The 22,207-nt window shown below is 44.3% G+C and overlaps 1 protein-coding gene across 1 annotated transcript in view; it reads left to right on the forward strand.

The window, feature by feature from the left end:
- LOC142012321 (cohesin subunit SA-2-like) overlaps nucleotides 1–22,207 on the forward strand; it is a 97,286-nt gene that overhangs the window by 24,470 nt on the left and 50,609 nt on the right. The window contains exons 9-12 of the mRNA XM_074992257.1: nucleotides 5,888–5,961; nucleotides 6,629–6,752; nucleotides 14,513–14,611; nucleotides 16,002–16,081. Of these exons, the coding sequence (XP_074848358.1) occupies nucleotides 5,888–5,961; nucleotides 6,629–6,752; nucleotides 14,513–14,611; nucleotides 16,002–16,081 (377 nt within the window). The remainder of the gene's footprint in view (nucleotides 1–5,887; nucleotides 5,962–6,628; nucleotides 6,753–14,512; nucleotides 14,612–16,001; nucleotides 16,082–22,207) is intronic.

A 22,207-nucleotide genomic window follows, 5' to 3' on the forward strand; every position in this document is an offset into this window, starting at 1 on the left:
GTGGTGGAGTTGCCTGCATCTACGTTGTTGGCATCGGCGTTGGCACTGTTGTCAGCACCGTCACAGCGGGACTGGATCCCTTCGGTTCTGGCGCCATCTGCAATTGTACCTCTTGTGCTAATGGTGTGGGTGCCAGCCAGGCACTGGCACTGACTCAAGTACAGGGAACAGTAATGGTGCTGTTTGTGCCACCTGTGGCGGGGTTTTCTGGCCAGCTGGTGCCTATTCCAGCTCCACCTACAGTGCCCCCTGGTTTGCCCATAATTTCCAGGGGGAGGCCAAATGACTGAACAGGTCTCTACTGCCCTTTCCCTCCAAACAGAAGTGCAAGGGCTATCATATTCCTCCTCCCCAGATGAGGCAGTGGCAGCCTTATCGGCCTTACCTGTATTGGAGGATGGCAGGGCTTTTCAACAGTTCCTTAGGAAAGTGGCCCAAAACTTGGGGGTGCAAGTGGAGGAGGTCTGGGATAAAATGGACCATCACGGTCATTTTGTCTTCTGGAGGCCCCACCAAGGCATCTCTGCCCATAATCAAAAAAGTTGCCACTACGGCTAAAAAGGTGTGGCAGACCCCTGCTTCCACCCTTCCTACGGCCTGGAGGAATGAGAGTTGGTACTTTGTACCATCCCAGGGCAATGAACATTTGTTCGTGGACCTCTCACCTGACTCCCTGGTAGTGGATGCTGCTAACCATAGAGAGCACTAAGGTTTCCAGGGTCCCTCCCCAAAAAATAGAGAAGCTAAACACTTGGACGTGTATGGGAGGAAGGTCTATTCAAGGGGAGGGTTGCAAGTAAGGATTGCTAACCAGCAGGCTCTGATTAGCAGGTATGCCTGTAATACAGTCAGCCGTCTGTGTAGGTTCTCTAAAACGGTGCCACCCGAAGCCAAGCAGGACTTCACAGCCATGGTAGAGGAGAACAAACTGATTTCAGGGGCAGCCCTGCAGGCAGCACTGGATGCTGCATATGCTGCCACAAGGGTTATGGCCTCTGGAGTGGCAATGCTTGTGGGGGCTTGGTTGCAGTTTCCGGCCTACCTCATGAGGTCCACCAGATGAACCGGGACCTCCCCTTTGATGGCACTACCCTATTTTCTGTTAAGACAGATGAAAGACTGCATAGTCTGAAAGACTCTAGTTGCACGCTCCACTCCTTGGGCCTGCGTACACCTGCCAACCAGTGCAGGAATTTTAACCCCATCCTCAGCAAAGACAGTTTCCACAGCCACAAAGGGACAACAGTAGAAGGCAGAATAGGATGGGCAGGTGCTGTTCAGGCCAACAACCTCAAGGCCACCAAAAGGGCCCTCAGGGGCCCAAGCCTCAGTTTTGATGGCATGGTCGGGAGCATCGAGTCGATCTGACCCACTCCAGCATCCCCACTTTTTTTGTTTAGTCTGTCCCCCTTTTACCATACATGGTGCAGCATCACCACAGACTGTTGGGTCCAGCATACAATAGAGAGGGGATATGCTATTCAGTTCTCTTCGTACCCCCCTTCCTAGCCCCTTTCCTGTCCCTCTTCAGGGACCCCTCTTACGAGATCCTGTTACGTCAGGAATTGCAATCCCTCCTGGGTTCTGGGGCCATAGAGGAAGTTCCTCCCAGGTTCAGGGGACAGGGGTTTTATTCCCAGTATTTCCTAATTCTGAATCCAAAGCAGGGCTTGAAACCCATCCTGGACCTAACAGTTCTCAACGAGTTCATGAAAAAGATAAAATTTCATATGATATCTCTGGGTCTCATACTCCTGATGCTGAAGCAGGGGGATTGGTTGGTGGCGCTCAGCTTACAGGATGCATATTTCAGTCTCCCCTCCTCACAGGAGGTTTCTCAGGTTCATGGCAGATAGAAACCATTATCAGTTCACAGTCCTGCCTTTCAGTCTGTCTGTGGCCCCATGGGTCTTCACCCAATGCATGGTGGTAGTAGCAGTGCACCTATGCAGGCAAGAGGTACAGCTGTTCCCGTACCTGGATGACTGGCTGGTCAAGGATCGTTCCAGCGAGCAGGTGCCTCAGCATGTACAGTTGATCCATCAAACCTTTGTGAGCCTCGGTCTCTTGATCAATGAGGTAAAGTTGGTGTTGGTCTTGTCTCAGTCAGTAGAGTTTGTGGGGGCACAACTGGATGCCAGCTGTGCCAGGGTGTTCCTGCAGGATGACAGGTTCGGGTCCATGGAGGCCGTCATCCAAGACATTCTGGCAGTTCCCACCACAACGACCAGGTGCTGTCTGCTTTTGCTGGGCTACGTGGCAGTGTGCACCTTCATGGTACGGCATGCCAGGTTAAGGATGCGCCCTCTACAGCTGTGGCTGCCATCGGTGTATCTCCCTGTAAGATTGGTGGTTACGGTGCCGACACGGACCTTGTTGACCCTGCGCTGGTGGTTGGAGGAGGGGGTCATTCTCACAGGAGTCCCCTTTGCCTCTCATCAGCCCTCTCTTCCCTAGTAATGGATGCTTCGGACCGGGTCTGGGGAGCACACCTGGGTCAGCTACGAACCTAGGCTCTTTGAAGTGTGTCGGACCTTTGCCTCCACATAAACGTGAGGGAGGTCAGGACCATCAGACTAGCATGTGTGACTTTCAAGGCCAATCTGATGAGACATTGCCTGTTAGTCAGTACAGACAACACCACAGCAATGTACTATATAAACAAATAGGTGATTGCGGGGGGGTGCACGCTCCTCTCCCTTGTGCCATGAGGCCATGATGCTCTGGGACTTCTGCATACAGCAGAACATCATGCTGCAGGCCCTTTACCTGCCAGCTGTGCACAAATCAGTGATGGACCAACTCAGTAAGTCCTGTACGGATCATGACTGGTCTCTCCACCCGGAGGTCGTTCATTCTATTTTCCAGAAGTGGGGGTATCCCCAGGTGGACCTGTTCACCTCCCACCAAAATGCAAAATGTGGGACATTTTGCTCCTATCACAATCAGAGCACGGGGCAGAAGCCTTCAGTGTCCCCTGGTCGGGCAGGCTGATGTATGCGTTCCCTCTGATTCCGCTAGTTCACAGGGTCCTCCTCAAGATTTGCTCAGATGGGGCATTGATCATCTTGGTGGCACTGGCATGGGCCCATCAGCTCTGGTACTCAACCCTCCTGCACCTGTTGATCCACCAGCTGATGATGTTGCTGGTCTGGCTGGACCTGCTATTGCAGCAAGAGGGGAGACTGCAACATCCCAGTCTCTAGTCACTGCACCTCACAGCGTGGATGCTTCATGAAAGAGGAACTGGGAGCTGGCCTGTTTGGATCCCATAAGGGAGTACTGTTAAATAGTAGAAAACCCTCCATGAGGGTGACTTGTTTGGCTAAGTGGAAAAGGTTTTCAGTGTGGGTGTCTCACAGGGGGCTGTCTCCCTTGCAATCCCCATCCCGTTGATTTTAGATTACTTATGGGGTCTGGTACAGGAGGGCTTGTCCTCCTCCTTGGTTAGAGTGCACTTAGCTGCTATCTCGGCCTTTTACCTGGGTCATGGAACATCTTGTGTGTTCTCAGACCCCATGGTTGAAAGGTTTCTGAATGAAGACCCAGGTTCGGGCACCACTGCCCCTCTGGGATCTCAATTTGGTGTTAGCCAAGCTTATGGGGACTCCCTTTGAACACCTGGCTACCTGCTCCCTGCTGTTTCTGAGCTACAAAACAGTGTTTTTGGTGGCAGTCACCTCAGCCTGAAGGATATCTGAGTTGAGGGCACTTTCAGTGGACTCCTTGCACACAGTGTTTCACAGGGATAAGGTTAGTCTGAGACCTCACCCTGCGTTTTTACCTAAGGTGTTCTCTGCGTTTCATATTAACCAAGACATTTCCCTCCTGGTGTTTTACCCGAAGCCACATGCCTCCCCGAGGGACCAATGTTTACATACCTTGGCCATTAGAAGGGCACTGGCCTTCTATATGGATTGGACTAGGTCCTTTGGAAGAAAGCAACAGCTCTTTGTGGCAGTTGTTGATAGGATGAAGGGCCTTCTGGTCTCCTCCCAGTGGATTTCCTCTTGGATAGTGACGTTCATCAAGGAATGTTACAACTCGCAGGAGATCCTCCCCCGCTGTTTAGGATACATTCCAAGAGAGCGCAGGCATTGTCTGTGGCGTATTTGGCTCAGGTGCCTTTCCAGGATATCTGTAGGGTGGCCATCTGGTCCTCAGTTCATACGTTTACAACACATTGTGCTTTGATGCAGCACGCATGGGAAGACGCTGCAGTGGGCAGGGCTGTCCTGCAGTCTGTTCGGGGCTCTGACCCCATGTCCTAGGTATTGGCTTGTATTCATTCAACTTGGAATGGACATGAGCAATCACTGGAAGAAGAAAAGACAATTACCTGTTCCATAACTGGTGTTCTTTGAGATGTGTTGCTCATGTCCATTCCAAAACCCTCCCGCCTTCCGCACTTTCGGAGTAGCTGGCAAGAAGGAGCTAAGAGTGGGGTAGGTAGGGTGGTATGTGTATTGTCACCATATTGTTGCCACTCCAGGGGGTGCCGCACCAACTCTATGGCTATTGGCTAGGGCAAAAAGCTTTTGGCAACTGGGCGTGCACCAGCACACACCCAACGTGGAATGGACATGAGCAACACATCTCAAGAACACCAGTTACAGGAAAGGTAACTGTCTTTTACATTACATAAGGCTACATGTTGGATACATGGTTACACCCGGACAGACTTTTATGACAATCCTACTGTCTATGCACCACTTTGCAGCTGGGAAAATTATCTTCTACATACTGGCATAGTTGGATGCTGTGTGAATGTGGGGAACGGTCCCTGCCTCACTGAAGTCACAATCAAGTAGCTTCATGCACAGTCTTTAAACTGCCTCATGTACAATTGTTGTGTCTGTAAGAAGAGGCAACTTTTGCGGTAAAAGGTGGCTGGGTAGGAAGAGAGAGACAGATCAGGGTGGGTGTGTTTCCTGATCCCCATCTCTTGGGCAGGTCAGAGGGAATGGATGTGTGGAGAAAATTACTTGTCACCTTTGCAGCACCTTCGTTAATCAGAAATGATAGATTTTGACTAATTGCTCGATTTGTCTCTGAAGACCTCTGCCATGTTTTCAGACCTTGGTCAAGGTGCACACACTGGACTATCTCCTCCAGAGGTATTCTGGAGGTTTCCCAGCTTCTGACTTTTCTTCTAGCATATGTCAAAGTACATTAGAAGACAAATTAGACTTGTATATGCAAACTAGTTGTGTAATGGCACGTATTATTTCTTCTGTAGGGTTCTTTTCCTCAGCCAACATACAGTGTGAAGTGTCTTAGAACTTGGATTCATAATTGACGTCCAGTGACATTATATTTTGATGTAGATGCACCAAGTCGAATCTCTAATATAGCCATTAGGGCTGTGTCTAAACTAGAGCAATCTGTCAACAGAAGTTACTGTTGGAAGATATCTTCTGACAAAACTGTCGACTATTGTGGCCAGGCAGCAAAGCAGATCAAAATAGCAATCTGCTTTGTCAACAGACAGTGGCTGGACTGCCTGGCTGCTCTCTTGGCAAAATGGCCAACCAGAAGTTTGGCAAACAGGGCTTTCTAGTGTCCTCTGAGCCTTTTCTTTTGACAGAAGGCTCCCTTGGAGCGTCCACACAGGCTTTCTGTTGATAGAGGCATTCTGCTTTTTAGAGGAACAGCAAAATGCTGTCAACAAAAGTGCTGCATTTTGTTGATCTAGTGTCGACAGAAGGTGTATGTAATGTGGATGCTCCATGAGATTTGTTGACAAAGCCCTCTAGTGTAGATGTAGCCTAGGGGTTTGCAGCAAGTGTAACAATGCGAATGTTATCTTGATATGAACGAACTGCAGTATAAAGGGGATTTATCATATTCCATACTTAAAAGGTTAAATTCTTTTTTGCATTTTTAGTATGAACAGAAACCACTGGAAATAGAGAATATGATGAATGCTATTTTCAGAGGGATATTCTTACAGCGATATCGGTAAGACTATTTATCATTTATATGGTTTTGGAATAACGCTCAAAGACTATAATCAAAACTGGACTCTGGTGTGTTGCGTGTTGTACTAACTCATAGGAGCCTGCTGTCCTATCTAAGAAGTATTGACAATCTAAGTTCTACTCACTGAAAAAAGGAATAGAAAGAAATAAAAATAAGCGTGTAAGGTGTGCATGCATCCCATAAGAAATCTCATGCACAGTTTCCAGGTTAAAATCAAGGTGAATGTCCAAGGAGTGTGAAATTTGTTCTGAAGAAGCACATTATACTGAATGATTGGAAAGAGCCCCTTTAGGTTTAGAAAGTAACCTCCTCATTATGTGCATGTATTCTCCATTCCTGTGTTTGATTTTTGTTCCGGGCAACGGAATAATAAATTTATGGTTGAAAGACCTTCCATACCCTCAGAATAATTGTAATAGGGAACTTGTGTAGCTAACAGATTTTTTTCCCCCAAACAATTACAAATCCTTTGTGAGGGATGTGTAGATTAAAGACATTGAAAAGTTGTAATGGATTCATAAGATGCTACTCAGGATTTCACAGATATTTGTAACTCTTGATCTCCTGTTGGAGAAAGTAAATAATTAACCTGATACCTTTTGGGTATTTATAAATATGGTTATAACACAATTGTGTAATTTTACAGTGATGTGATTCCTGAGATCCGAGCTATCTGCATTGAAGAAATTGGCTGTTGGATGAAAATGTACCCTGATACATTCTTAAATGATAGTTACTTGAAATATATTGGTTGGATGTTGTATGATAAGGTAAAGGTTTTCTCCTTCTCCTCCCTATATCTCATACATAGAAGAAAGGCAATTCAAGATCTTTAACATAATCTTAAGAGATAAAACAATTTAAGGCTGTATATTCTTACCGGGACAAAAAGTCTTCCGTCCTCCAATGCTATGTTTTATTTTAAAATTTACCTTACTGTTAGGACAGGACTGAACCCTGTTTGAGGCGCACAGGTTCTACACCTGCTCCATTTCTGTGTCACCGTGCACTAATCACAACAAAAACTAAAAGAGCTGTAAACAACAGCTGGTTTATTTAACAAAACACTAAACTCAGAACACAAACATAAAATCTGTGTGTCTTAATGAGATCTGGCGAGAGTCCACAAAACCAAAACAGGAATGGGAGGTTCAAAATAGTCCTACTGTGATCCCAGTGTCCAGGGAAGGATAGGTAGATGCCTTGCAGGTGAGGAAAAGAAACAAGGAGTGACAGGGTGGAACTGTGGAGGGACCCAGGTAAGTTGACAGTCTTTCTTCTTCTTTCTTCTGTTCTTGAACACACTGTTCTGTGTGTGGTGTGCAGATGGAGAACGAGGTGGTGCAGGTGTGTGTGGGTAAGACAGGCCCTGCTGCAGCTTCCAAACTAAACTAATTGCGTGTTTCACTAGCAGTTGCGTCAACTGTAGCCTAACAGCCTGTTGGCTGTTGCCCTAGCGCTGACTGGCTTCTCTGCCCAGATTGCCTACAAGGCCTAACAACCTCCAGCTGTTGCCCTAGCACTGCCGTTTGTGCTGGTGGTATGCATGGAGAGAGCCCTGAGGGGTGGGTCCCCACCCCTTAAGAACTCTCCAGTTACTGGGCAGATTAGGGTCATGTTGACCCGTCTTACCAGCCTTTTCTCCTTTTTTCCTGCCTTTTCTCCTGAGAGGAGAAGGTAAGCAAGGCCTGGCAGCCATCTTGGGGAGGGAAGACAAAATGGAGGCCATAAAACAACTTGGCATCTGTTCCCCAACATTACAGCTCTAAGTACTAGCATCCATCTTAAGTAGAAAGCTGTGTGGAAGCATGCAACAAATATCCATGGTGTGCACATGTATAATTTTGGTGGATGTTATGTATAAGTCCCCGGTTGATGCGGCACTTTATTGGGTAGACAGTCTTTGATACCTATCCATGCCAAGTGGGTAACCTCTGTGGTGTGTACAATTTTGTAAGTATAGTAAATTTCTGTCTTTGACAATTGTCACATAGTTAAATTATATTATTTTGTACAGAGATACAAACATACTCCTTGTTTCTGAATGGGAAAACAAGTAGCACTGTAGAACATTTGAAGAATATTATTTAAAATCTTAACCATTTCTTTTAATTATCTTTTATATTCTTAAAATCTTCCAAATAGTCTCTTATTTTCCCCAAAGTTCCTGGCTTCTCTTTGGTAATTTTCATGTGTTAGAGCAGAGATTAAACTTATTGGCTGCGTCTACACTACAGTGATCTGTTGACGGAAGTTTCTGTCAGAAGATATCTTCCAACAAAGCCTGTCAACAGATTGCTTGTACACATAAAAGTAGCTCAAAAGAGCAATCTGCTCTGTCAGCAGAGAGTGGCCAGACTGCCCGGCCCTCTCTTGACAGAATGGCCAACTGGAAGAACAGCAGACAGGGCTGCTTGGTGAACCAGAAGCCCTGTCTGTTGACAGAGGGCTCTCTGGAGCTTCTCCACTATAGTTTTGTCGACAGAGGCATTCTGCCTCGCACAGGAGTGACAGAACTCTCGTGAGAAAACTGATGTGTTCTGTCCACGGTTTCTGGACAGAATGCATTTTAAGTGTAGATGCTCCATAAGCTTTGTCAACAAAACCCAAGTTTTGTTGAGAAAACTCTTTAGCGTAGACCCAGCTACTATGTCTACATTGTTAAAAAGTTAACTTGTAGCAAACAAAAAAAAGCAGTCTTTAGTTTTGATAGTATATAGACTAGCACGGCTATCTCTCTGTTACTATTTAACCTGTTAGACAAATAGTTCTTAGTCTTAGAAGTGCATGTTCAATAGCCTGGCAGAGGCAGTATTTGCTGTGAATGGTTTAATTACTGAGTATGGTTGTGTACTTCTGTAGGACATCTTTTAAAATAAATAAAATTAGCTCATATAGCCCCAGAGAAACACCAAAACACCTTTCCTTGTGCATCAGGATGATCTATTTTATATGATGATACATGGTTCTTTGAATAGAAATTTAGTTAACTCCAAAGCCAGCAGAGGGTGCACAAATCACATTGTTTTTTGTTTCATGCTATAACTATACAAAGAATGGTTCAGTGGTCTTTTACAAGGGACTAACTTACCAATAACAACCCTCTCTCCCACAAGGACTTTTAAGGTGCATTTAAATGGCAGGATGCTTTTAGCAGCGTGTAGGATATATGCCTACACAGCCCTCCTCAAATGGGTGTAGACAGCAGAGTTAAATGGTGAGGCATACATTAATTCAGTAGAATAATGACATGCCTGATGGGTGTAAGTTGAGGCTATGTACATCCCCTAAACTTTTTCTGCTGGTCTAAACTGTGCCTTCTGTTTATACTGATTTTTAGTAGGGTAGTGTCCTGCTGCCAGACCCTTTCTCCTGAGCAAAGACTCTGGTAGTGTGGAAAGGCTCCGTCAGCTCGCCCCGGCTGATGGCCTTTTCCACAGAGGGGGAAGGTGCCTGGGGAAAGGCTGGCAGCTGTCCACTGCTGGACTTCTTCCCTGCCACCAGGAAAGGCTCCAGCTGTGGGCAGGCAGTGAGGAAAAGCTGTCATCTCCCCACTACTAGAGCCCTTCTCGTCACAGGGAAAAAGACTCTAGCAGTGGCAAAAGGCTCTAGCAATGGGAGAGGCATTGGGGGAAAAAGCACAACCTTTTCCTGTGACCTTCCCTCTGCTCTGGATGCAGCAGAAGGCTCTGGCAGCAGGGGAAGCTGAAGCATTTCCCTGCTGTCTCCCCTTTGCTGGAGCTGCTCTTTGTTATGTGGAAATTTTTCACTGTGGTACATAGCTGGATGTATATTCTAGGCTGCTGAATGTGGTGTGTGGTGAATATACAGCCACAGAGTCTAGAGAAGGTTCTCAGCTCAGATTGTAATAACTTTTTAAAGTATGGTCAGGTGAGAGCTCTTTCAAATTACATACAATTTCCCTTTTTGTTCTTAGCATATGTGACTGCTGTCTGTTCAGTACAATATGAAAATAACGGAAATTTGGTGTCTTTGGCTAGAGTCCACAACCCATCTGCTGTCTTTTACCAGAGACTGGAAACAGCTGCTTTAAAAAATGTTTATTAGCTGGAAGCAGTCACTGCATCAAAAACTGTGAGATAAGATGAGAAGACCTCTGGATTTCATCTCCATGCAGTTGACTGATAGCAATGCCAATATCTGCATTTTGCAGGAATATGCAAAACAGGCGCGGGATAGTTTAATCCCAGCCTCATCTTCAATTTCAATCGCACAGATTTACATACACCTTCCAAAAGGGAGGGGGTGTTTCGACACGGCCATAAATACATATGCATATAGAGTTAAAACTGAGAGACCTGAGGTGGGAAGGGAGATTATGAAAGGCAGGTGGTGTGGTTTTACCTATTGACTTTTTGTATCTGCAGACCTTTGCTCAAATAGTGCCTGACTGACATGTGCAAATGACGGCGATTTCTCTCTGTGCTCTAATCGATATCTCACCATTTGACACAACCAGCACAACTTAAATTTAGCACAGATATACTCTTTATTCAGGATTAAAGCCCAGGAAAGGAATACTGAGGGTGGCTCAGGTGAGGATTGAAGTAGCTTGGCTTTTCGGAGAGTGTTTATAAGCTTGATATGCTCTTATCCGTGGTGTGCCAGGCAATAGCCTGTGATAAGTAACAAATATGGGCTCTCATCGAGTAAGAAACTATAACAGGTGTCGCAGTCCACCTGTGGAAACAAGGCCTTAGATCAGGCGTGTCAAACTCAAATCCAACTGAGGGCCACACAAACAAGAACTGATAGCTTTCAGGGCCACCAAAGAAAACATACTTCTATCAGGAATTCCTTTATATTTATTATTATAGATTATGTTTTAGGTATGCATTACAATATTTTTTTCAGGTCTTGTTTGAATATAATACAATAATTTTAATTGATAATTTAATACTTAATATGAATTTTATTGTTTTATAGTTTTAGTAATCATTCATAAAATTTGAGAAAAGACACACCTAGCAGTGAGGGAAGAAGGGAGAGAGAAAACACTGATGATAAAAGCGGACTAGGGAGAAAAGCCAAATCAGAAAAGCCAAAACAGCTCAAAGAAAGAAGGAACAGATAGTTTTGCAGCGAACATGCAAAGTCAGGTGTCAGGGCACCAGCGTTCTATGGCTATCTCTACACTCTCTGTGCTGTCAGTTTCATTATCTTTAAAAATGAGGATAACCTACTGCACAGGGAAGTCAGGAGTTCCCAACATGAGTGGGCTTTGAAATTTGCGGCTGGAAGGAACAAGAGCAATAGTTAATTTAAATCAGTGCTATCAGAGGGGGAATGGAGATGTACAAACTCAGAATGAAGATTAGGGCCAAGAGAAACTCATCACCACCAGCTCACTGCTGGGACACCCTGAAGTTATGTCACTAAAGGGTGTGCTTAAGTTGGAACATTTCCGTTGTACAGGGTTTGCTTTGTCAATCATTGTGACCAGGTTTGAACGATGCTTTGGCTGATTTTATGTATTTCCCTCTCACCTTTTACAGGGTGGGTACAACACAGTGCAACCCCTCCCCTGTCCCAAGAGCATCCTCTCTCCTCATATGGGCTACGTCTACACGTGCACCCAACTTCGAAATAGCTTATTTCGATGTTGCGACATCGAAATAGGCTATTTCGATGAATAACGTCTACACGTCCTCCAGGGCTGGCAACGTCGATGTTCAACTTCGACGTTGCTCAGCCCAACATCGAAATAGGCACAGCGAGGGAACGTCTACACGCCAAAGTAGCACACATCGAAATAAGGGAGCCAGGCACAGCTGCAGACAGGGTCACGGGGCGGACTCAACAGCAAGTCGCTCCCTTAAAGGGCCCCTCCCAGACACACTTTCATTAAACAGTGCAAGATACACAGAGCCAACAACTAGTTGCAGACCCTGTATATGCAGCACGGACCCCCAGCTGCAGCAGCAGCAGCCAGAAGCCCTGGGCTAAGGGCTGCTGCCCACGGTGACCACAGAGCCCCGCAAGGGCTGGAGAGAGAGTATCTCTCAACCCCCCAGCTGATGGCCGCCATGGAGGACCCCGCTATTTCGATGTTGCGGGACGCGGATCGTCTACACGTCCCTACTTCGATGTTGAACGTTGAAGTAGGGCGCTATTCCCATCCCCTCATGGGGTTAGCGACTTCGACGTCTCGCCGCCTAACGTCGATTTCAACTTCGAAATAGCGCCCAACACGTGTAGACGTGACGGGCGCTATTTCGAAGTTACTGCTGCTACTTCGAAGTAGCGTGCACGTGTAGACGCAGCTATGGAGGTTAAAAATTCCCCTTTCCTCCAGCCCCTTTCAGTGAGCCACAGATGGCATCACAGAGAACAACAAGGAGTCCTGTGGCACCTTGTAGACTAGCAGATGTTTTGGAGCATAAGCTTTCATGGGCAAAGACCTGCTTCATCAGATGCGTGCATATGATAAAGAGGGTCTTTGCCCACGAAAGCTTTGCTCCAAAATATCTATTAATCTATAAGGTGCCACAGGACTTCTTGTTGTTCTTGACGATACAGACTAACACGGCTACCACTCTGATAGAAGACATCATAGTCCAATGTTTTTTTCTTGCACAGAGGAAACAGGGAGAAAGGAAAGGGGTGCTGGGTGGGACAGGTGGCCCCCAGCAGGGGAAGGATTGTTGGGGATGGAGACCAAGTCAGGATCTCGTAGATTCTGTGGCTGTTGTCCAAAGTCTAGGAAGGAGATTTTCTTTCAGTTCCACTGAAGGAGAAACATATGCATGTGCTGCACATGGCCAGCCTGAGGAGTTGGGATTGGTGTTTGTCCCGCCCCCTGCCACTTGTGTGTGTGTGTGTGTGTGTGTGCCAGAGAAGGGTGTGTGACCAGACGGGCTGCACTTAGATGTTTTATTAACCTCTAGTCACAGGCTGCAAAAAAAAAAAGTTGGGCCATGTGCGGCCCCCGGCTGCGAGTTTGACATGACCGCCTTCAATTTTACAGTGATGAGCATATTTCAAGAAGTGTGCCTGATGAGTGTGGAGCCAATTGGAAAATCAGTGTCTGTATTCTTTGATGAGCCTTCGTTTTATGTGTAGAACTAAACACCTTACACAGTCTCATAAGTTAAAGCCTGCTGCTGCCTGGCATCCTTTGCATTCCATCGTAAGCAGGAGAATGGGAAGTTTGTAGTAATGGATAGCCTGCTTGGAGGAGGTCTGTACTTCTCAGGTTTCTTGTATTTTTTTTCTGCCATGTTAGAGGGAGAAATGGGAATAAAACAAAACACTGAGACGCGTAGGAGATGATAGCGAATAAAAGACTGCAATTTAATATGGGGGCTCTGCAGAGACCCTGTTCCACAAGAGTGCCGCAGAACTCAGTGAATTCTGTTAGAGCCCCGGAATGACTGTCTGAATATTCGGAAAGGTTTTGACCTTTTAAAGTTGCAGTATTACACCTGAGGCATTTTAAAGCCTAGGGAAAGGGCACTCTTTATACAACCATTGTAAGTAGTGGTATCGGCTTACAGAGAAACAAATGAAGTAAATCTTTATGAAGTCCATAAATATTTTTGGTATAAACCAACTATATTTGTTAGCCAAACACATAAGGGAGCCTGAGGACTTGTCAGCCCTGGAAAATTGTATCATGCTTGAACACATCTTAACCAACATGAACTCAGATGTGGTTTAGCACTCAGGGTAGGTGAGGGCTCTTGGGTTTATTAACATGTCAGCAGGCTGTGTGTAACCCTAATTGTGAGTAGAGGTAATTCTAGGAATAATCAGAGTCTGTTGATATCATGTATTAAACTGGGCTGCCCAGGGTTCTTTTGAATTTTTAATGCAAAGTAATGAAATTGATCTGATGAAATGGGTCTGTCCCACAAAAGCTCATCACCGAATAAATCATTGTATTAGTCTTAAAGTGCTACATTTCTGCTGCTTAATTTTTCCATGTAGGGTAGGCATAGGGGCCTCTAGATAGTATAACATAAAACCTTCACAGGCTGTCTCGGCATCAACCCAAACTCCCTTGTACTGACTTATGCTGGTTTAGTATTTTATAACTTGCATACATTTTATCCTTTAATTTGGATCATTTAGTCGTGGGGTTGAAAGAGGCTCTTAAGTTGGTTTAACTTCTGTCTGAGACAAGTGTTCCAAGAAAAATGAAAATAGCTAACTGATATAACCTGGCCTGCCATAAATGGCTTCCTGACTGTCACCTTCCAACACTGTGGGCAAGTGAATGACAGGATCTTGGACTCCTTGCACTTCCATTAGTAATTGATTGTTAAGTTATGTGGATGTTCAAAAGGAGCTTAGAGAGCGTCTCTCAGTTTGACCCATTAATGCTATTAGGCATATGTAAATACATAAGTACAGAACTATCTGCTAATGAGGAGTGAGGCAGTTGTTGCTTATTATGTGTAGGCATTTATAGGGCTTCCTTTACCACAGGGTGAGCATTATATCTTGTAGTAAATAGCATTAATGCTAAAGATTAGTCAGTACTAGCAGATTCCTTTTTGTCTTATAGCAACCTGAAGTGCGGCTGAAGTGTCTTCTGGGACTGCAAGGTATTTATAACAGAAAAGAGCTGGTGTCCAAAATGGATCTCTTTACTAGCAGATTTAAGGTAAATGGATTTACCATTCTCTTTTAAGTCTGCTTTGGCTAACTACACAAGAGCCCATATTTTGAGCAGAGTTTGCCTTTTACTCCCTTGCATGGACGAGAGTTATTAGGTGGCAGAGGTTGAGGGATATTTCCCTTCATTCGCGAGAATGTTCTGGTTTTGCTTTGGCTAATGAATGAAGTGGGGTTGGCAGCCACCTCCAGCGCCTTGGCCAGGATTCTTTTGGCAAGCCTGCTGGGCATCCCGAAGATATTTTCTGTTCTTTCGTCTGCCTCAAAACTAGTTTTTTATCTTTGGTGTTGGATTGGGTGATTCTGCATCGACCATCAGAATGTGTGGCTCTGTGCTGATCCGGTGCTACTCTGTGAACTTTGTAGAAAGATTTCTGATCCCCATTCTGAGCAAGTCAAATGCTAGGCAGTAAATGAATCGCCTCAGAGCGTCTTGTGGGTGAGCCGAGTGGAGGCCACGGTCCCTCTAGCACACTGCACTGATTATGTTGCAGGCAGTAGCACTCCACTTTTTAATGTCAACTTAGATTCTGATCTCATCAACCGTCACTAACTAGCCAGGGTTTGGGGCGTGTCAATACTGGAGGAAAAAGGTCGCAGGAGCTTCAGGAAGTGGTATTGCAACTCCCTAGGTGGCACTCTTCCTTCTGAGAACTGAGCCAGTGCTCCAATCAGAGCATACCCTGCTGCTGAAGCCTGACGGTAGAGTCTTTTGAATGTCACGCACAACAAAGGACTTAGCTCTTCATTGTCATTAAAAGTCCTATAGAGCTTTCTGAAAGAGGAAGGTCATAATTCTCAAGTTGTAGCCATGTTTCATTCTGAGGGAATAAATTCTGCCTATCTGAATTCAATCCATATTGTACAGTTTTACAGCAATACTCTGTACTTCGACCCTAGTCTGTGTAGTACTGCTGTGCACTATTGAGCAGACGTAATTCAAGACTTATTTTTTAGCAGGGTTGTGGCATCCATTTTTTTTCCCCCCACTTTTGAGTAGAGAAATTAGTTATGTAAGACTTGTAGCTTGGAACTTGCCCTGTGTTAGCATCTTGTTACTAATGTGGTTTGGACCATTGTTCTTCATTTTACAAACAAGTGCCACATCATTCTTAATTTGTAAGTGGCAGCTAGTTTCTTGTGAAGCCACAATTGAATCTACATAAATTTCATATTAGTCATTTAACTCAAAAATGTAACGTACTCTTTTCAAGGGAGATGGAAAATCTTGGCAGTAAGCAAGTTGCCTTAGGTATCTGAGGAAAGAATTATTACAAAATAAATAAGCCCCTTCATTATTAGTGAAGATGATCTAGCACAATATATATTTATCCAGAACAAAGCGTGTTACAACTTTATTGTTGTTTTACATCCATTAGGATCGAATGGTGTCCATGACTCTGGATAAAGACCATGAAGTAGCAGTTCAGGCCGTGAAACTCTTGATGCTTGTGTCACAGTAAGTGAAGTAATTTTTTTTAAAAATTCTGTGTTGTTTTGATGGCGAGATCTGGATGTAACCCATTGAGGAGCCTTTCTGTGGCTGATATTGAACTCAGAAACAGTTGCCCTCTTGCAGGCTAAGAGCTAAACAAAATAACTGCATGTTAAAAGTCTCCTGTGATGCGTGTGACCAAAGTTAGAATGGTACTTAAGAAGAATGGTTATCCCACTGTACCGCATTCTGGAGAATCGTGTTTATATAAATGGTATTTTTTAAAAAGTGTGGGAGTAGTGAGACTTCTTTGTTCCTGTTTGTTGTGCACTTTTTATTCGTACAAAGACTGCATCCAATTGCAGATATTGGTCAGGTTTTAAGACCCTGCTGGGCCCAAAGTCTCTTGTGTTTCAGGGGATAAGTAGCCTCCTGCATGTGGCCAGTGAAAGATAGCTTCCATTCATGTACAGCATTTCATGATTGTCCAGGTGCCCAATGGCATTGCTTTTCTTCTGAAACACAGGGTGTTGATTGCTAGTGGAGGAAGGTTGTAGAACTTGATGGATCAATAATTTGACCTGGGTCTGGTAATTCTTACTCTTACTGAACAAGCAAAAGGGAAGCCTGAGTGCTGTGGTGAGGATGATTGTCTGAATTTGTAATTTGCTGAGGTTAATCTTCAGAATGAGCAATGCATGCAGAAATTCAGAATTGTTTGCCTCTACTAAGAAACCTGTTGAAATAGCTATTCCAAAGTAATCATTTTGGTGTAAACCCCAGGTGTTTCTGTTTTTATGGAGTAGCTATTTCAGTAGATTTTCAAGTGTAGACATGTCCTTTTAAAGCTGCTTTTCCTCTTTCATCCTGTCTGCTGCCCCATTTGTTGTGTTTCTGATCAGTCTCAGCCTTCTGGCCCAGGGAGTAAATAACACTTTGGTAAACAGACTAGATGTTTTCTCCCTTAAAACGTGAGCGAGGCTATTTTGTATCTTTGGCCAGGTCTAGCTGGCCTGTGTGGCCCCTCTCTGCTGCCGGTGCTTTCCTGACTGCTGTTTTTAGCAAGCTAATTTGATGAGAGCTAGAACACGTGTGTCTGTGTGAGTTGGGAATCACACCCCTAGCTTCAAGTGTAGGTATACCCACAATGACAGGAGGCCACAGAGGAATCTGTATAGCTTGGCAAGCAACTGTTTACCTTTTGAATTTCTGTTTGCATTACAGTACCAGAATATTCTTGTGCTTTATAGTCCCTAGAACTGATATTTATCTCACTTGCCACTCAACTGACTTCAGTGGCATTAATCCAGGCTTAAACCAGCCTATATATGGTAACAGATTTGGGACCATTGTGTACTTCATTGTTGACATAACTTGCTTTTTTAGTGGAGATACCATTGTTTAAGTAACACTAAGAGTAGGTAGGTTACCACTGCTAATATAAACACAACAACCACTTTGTATAGCATTTGCTTTCCCATATTGCATAGATATTGCATTGTACTTGGTTACAGCATCTATGTACGTAACGTGTCCCTGTGCTAGGAGGAGTAACACACCATTGTTAAAATACAATGATTCTTTAAACCAGTTATGGTTGCTCTTGTTCTGTATCTGAACCAACAAGTGCTATATTGGCTCTGCAGCTGTTTAGCTTCTCTGGCTTTATTGTTGGGTTCATGTTCTCACAAAATCCGCAAATGCTAAGTATAGTCAAAAAGTTTATCAGTTGCCTTTATGCTTCGGATAGCCTTGTCTAAACAAATGTGTAAAATTAAATTTCCAGCAATGAGCAGTTCCTCATAAGAAGTTTTTCAAACAACACTTGTCCGTTGTAAAACATATTTCCTCATAGCTAAAGTGGGTGCATGTTTTTGTTGATTAAGCTATGGCAGCGGTCCAGGAACCACATACTTGTCTTTGTTTTTCCTCCATCTGTTGCAGAGCCAACAGTGCTTCTAGTCATTCTGAGTCCTGCTCGTTTGGTTTAATTATTGAGAAGATGAAGATGGGAGTTGGGAATTGAAATGAATAATCCACAAACCCAACCTAGAATCTTATTTTTCACTTATAAAGTTAGCACTGGCCAGTTTAAGCATTTTACGTGAAGAATTGCACTAAACTGTATGCGATAAGGTTGCTTTGAGAGCCTGTTTTAAGATGCCTTTCCAGCAGGGAGGACATTTCAGAAGTGATTATTGTCATTCCAGGGGCAGAAAAGGTGTGATTATAGCACAGGTTGATACTTGGACACTAACCTGTGTTGAAGCTCGTGCTGCTGCATCTATACTGTATTTGTTATCCAGGCTAGCTAGATTTAAGGTGGCATGAGTATGCCCAATGTGGCAGAGTCAGTCTCATTCCTGGGCCCCAGGTCCTCTGTTTAGTCTGCTGGCACCACCATATGAACCCTGTTACCTTTGTTGGGGCTTAGCGGGTGGCCTGGGGGGAAACCGGTCCCCACCCACTTGTTCCAGGTTCCAGCCCAGGGACCCTGGATGGCCGTTACCAGTGAGGGCTTACTCCCCTTGCCCCTGCAGCTCCTCTCCCTGGGCCACTTCCCCAGATGATTCCCCCTGGTACCTCCTTCCACTAGTGGTAGCCATGGCAGCAAGTCCCCTCCTTTGTTTGGCTTATCTGGCTGACCAGTTCCTCCCAGTCTCTGGTGGAGCTTCAGGCCGCCCCTGGATTGGGGCAGTGAGCCCCCCCAGGTTGCCGAGGCTCCTCTTTTGTGGTCTCTGGTGTTCCTCTGAGGCTATGTCTACACTTGCATTCCTCTTTCGAAAGAGGTATGCAAATAAGGGACATTGAAAATGCAAATGAGGCGCAGATTTGCATATCTGGCACCTCATTTGCATACTCTAATTTCAAAAGAAGAAAACCAGTGTAGACTCTGCTCTTTCAAAAGCAAATCCCATCTTCGAAAGAATCCTTCTTCCCTTTTTTATGTGGAGAAGGGGTTATAAAGGTAGCTCTGAGTAGGATCAGCTGGCCCTAATTAATTTAGGGCAGCCTACTCCTCAGCTGCGCCCACTTTGATTGTCAGCTCTGTCTCTGCTCTGTTTTTACTCCTGCCTCTCCTTTCCTGGCCCCAGCCTGTCACACCAATCATGCTATTGTCACACCTTCACTGTCAAGATGGATGAAGACCAAGGGGCTTGTACCTAAGGTATCATGAGAAACATATGTTGGCTCACAGACATTATCTGGTCTTAAGCACTGTAGCTTACAGCTTGTAGAAAAGCAGTAAGTTGGCTTGGGACTTGTGGAATTCCTCAGAGTGAGTAATGAAAAAAGAGTGACCATAAGGATTAGATTTATTTGAGAGATCTGCTTCCTATATGTGTTCAGTCATATTTGCTTGCTTACTTGGTACAAAAATGTTCACCTCTTTTAGACATGCAGTTCCAACTTTTTTGTAGGAGCTGGATTCTCCTCTAGTTTCATCATCAGGAGAATTGCCAACCAAGTTTTAACGACACACATCTGGTGAGGTCTGAAAGACTTTTTAGATGCTAGTGCTGCCAGTTAGGTTGTTTGAAAGACCCTTAAACTCCATTAAATTTAGTACAGAATTATTGAGTATGTTAACATCAGTTCTCACACTGCCCTTTTTAGAATACAGCCTTAACTGGTCACACATTGGCCTTTCGATGAGGCTTTTTATTGCTTCTCTAGCAATAAATGTCTTGCCAAATGGGATATATCCACCAGGAAAAGTGTGTGTGTTTTATTTGGTTCAGTATTACTTATATGGGAAAATATAATACATCAGTCATTCTGCTGTACTGGAATGGAGTTTAGGAATGGAGAGTGATAGGACTTTCTAATATCCTTTTTGATTCAGCAGCTATTGCCTCTGAGTGGAGCTTTCAGAGATATCCTTATATTTTAATGATAGTTTTGACTATCTCTTGAGTATGTTGAACCTGGCACTCCAGTAAAAAGATGATAAATTTGTCTGCATCTTTTTAAAGTACCCTAAGTCACTTGATCAAACTTCTTGGAACTGGTCTGCAATGTTACTACTTTGTCCTTCAGATCTCTTTTCAATGCACTTCTGTGGTAATGTCTATGAGATGCTGTCAGTTGTTAACAGTTAGACAGATAGCCAGTGACAAAATCCAATATTTCTTGTTTGTTTGGATGTACTAAGTTATTTAAACAACACAGTTCTTTGCTGTAACGCAGAACCTGCAAGAGGTGCACATGTCTGGCTTATGTTATGCAAGTTCTCTTTTCCACCCTTCTCTCTATTCATTTTTGCCTATTGTGTTAATTAAATGCCAGACTCTCTGAGTGAGGGACTTCCTTTGCTGTTAGTACAGTATAAAACAGTGGGCATATTGAATCAGACCAGAAGTCCATCTAGCCCAGTGTCTTGTCTTCTGACAGTGGCCAATGCCAGCTTCTTCAGAAGGAGTCGCCGGAACAGGTGATCAACAAGTGATCCATCTTTTGTTGCCCATTCCCACCTTCTAGCAAACAAAATGTAGGCATACCATGCCTGCCCCTCTGGGCTAATAGCCATTGATGGACCTAAACTCTGTGAACTTATGTGGTCCTTCTTTGAACTCTGTTACAGTCTTGGCCTTTGCAATATCCTCTGTTAGTGGGCCTTAAAGTATTTCCTTTTGGGATGTGTAAAGCTAAAAGTTTATGCTTGCTAAAATTAGATGTAGGGAGTGTGTGTGTGAGAATGAAACTTTCTATTTATAAGTTGTCCAAATAGATTCTCTAGTCCTTCCAATGGATGCTGTCTGAGGCCTACGTTTTGGTGGCAGATCTTGCCACGAGTGAAAAGGGACAACAGAGTAGCAGAATACAGTGCAAGGAAATGGCTCCTCCAGAATTGTGTTGGGCTACATCATTAATCTAGAAATATGGGAATGCTCTGAGATTCCCTTAAGGAAGACTCAATCTTGTCTCACACAAGGTAAAAGAGAGACTCCTCTCCTCCTTCATGATGGTGATGACGTGACCTAGTCGCTCTCTGTTACCACTTATCTCCTGCAGCCATCTTCCTGCCATCATCTGCTTCCACTAAACTCAGGCTTCAAAAAGCCTGGCCTAATCTCTTCCCCTTGTTGAGAGCACAAAAAAGGAAACACTACTTGCTTTCTTGTGCTCCAGAACCAAAGTAAATCCATGTTTTTACTGCTACAGCAGTGGTTCTCAAGGAGGAGTGTGCGGAGGCCTTCCAAGGGGTACATCAACTGATCTAGATCTATGCATAGTTTTACAACAGATGACATAAAAAAGCACCAGTGAAGTCAGTACAAACTAAAATTTCATATAATGACTTGTTTATTCTGCTCTCTCTAATATGAACTGAAATGTAACTGTAATAGTCATATTCCAGTTGATTTACTTTCTGATTTTTACCATTTATTGTAAAATAAGCAATTTTTCAGAAATAGCGTGCTGTTAGCCTTGGAGTATGCGAAACAAATCAGACTTCTGAAAGAGGGTACTGTAGTCTGCAAACCACTACCATATATTTGACAACAACTGTTGTCCTTTCGGAGCACTGATCTTGGATGAAATCCTGGGAAATGACCACTTAAGTGAGGCCAAGATTTCACCTCTTGACTTGTGTGACACTTTAGTGACATGCCTATATTGACACCAAGAAGGGGAATATTGGCCAGGGGTGGTGGGGGAACAAGCGCAACCCCCTAGCAGCCTCAAAAATTACTTGAGTTTAGTCTGGGACCACAAATACCGAATGCCTTAATTGTAATCATGTTTACTGGATGGTGATGCCAAGGAGGAGAATTAAGGCTGTTTATGTACCCTAACTCTGCATTTTTATACTTGGAGTTAAGGGCAACATTTTCTCTGAATTTTCTTAGTGTGCAATGTTTGGGTTTGGGATAATTACAGCACCCTTGTAAGGTGTTTGTTTTAAAGCACTTGTGTTACTATCGTGTGCTGGGATGTTTTTTGTGTTGGAGTATAAGTAATTGCATGCAAACAAGAGGTGATGCATTTAGCTCCTCTGCAGTCTCACCTCTCATGTTGAAAAGGCAGTAGGTCTTCTGCTTCCAAGGTCATCTCACAAATGTAAAACAAAAGGGAAGTGAGATTTCCCAGCTTATGTTGGGCATCCGAATGGGGTCTTTCCTCTCTCCTGGGCATACTCCATCG

This window comes from Carettochelys insculpta, chromosome 1, assembly GCF_033958435.1.
Source record: "Carettochelys insculpta isolate YL-2023 chromosome 1, ASM3395843v1, whole genome shotgun sequence".
NCBI classification, from domain to species: domain Eukaryota; kingdom Metazoa; phylum Chordata; order Testudines; family Carettochelyidae; genus Carettochelys; species Carettochelys insculpta.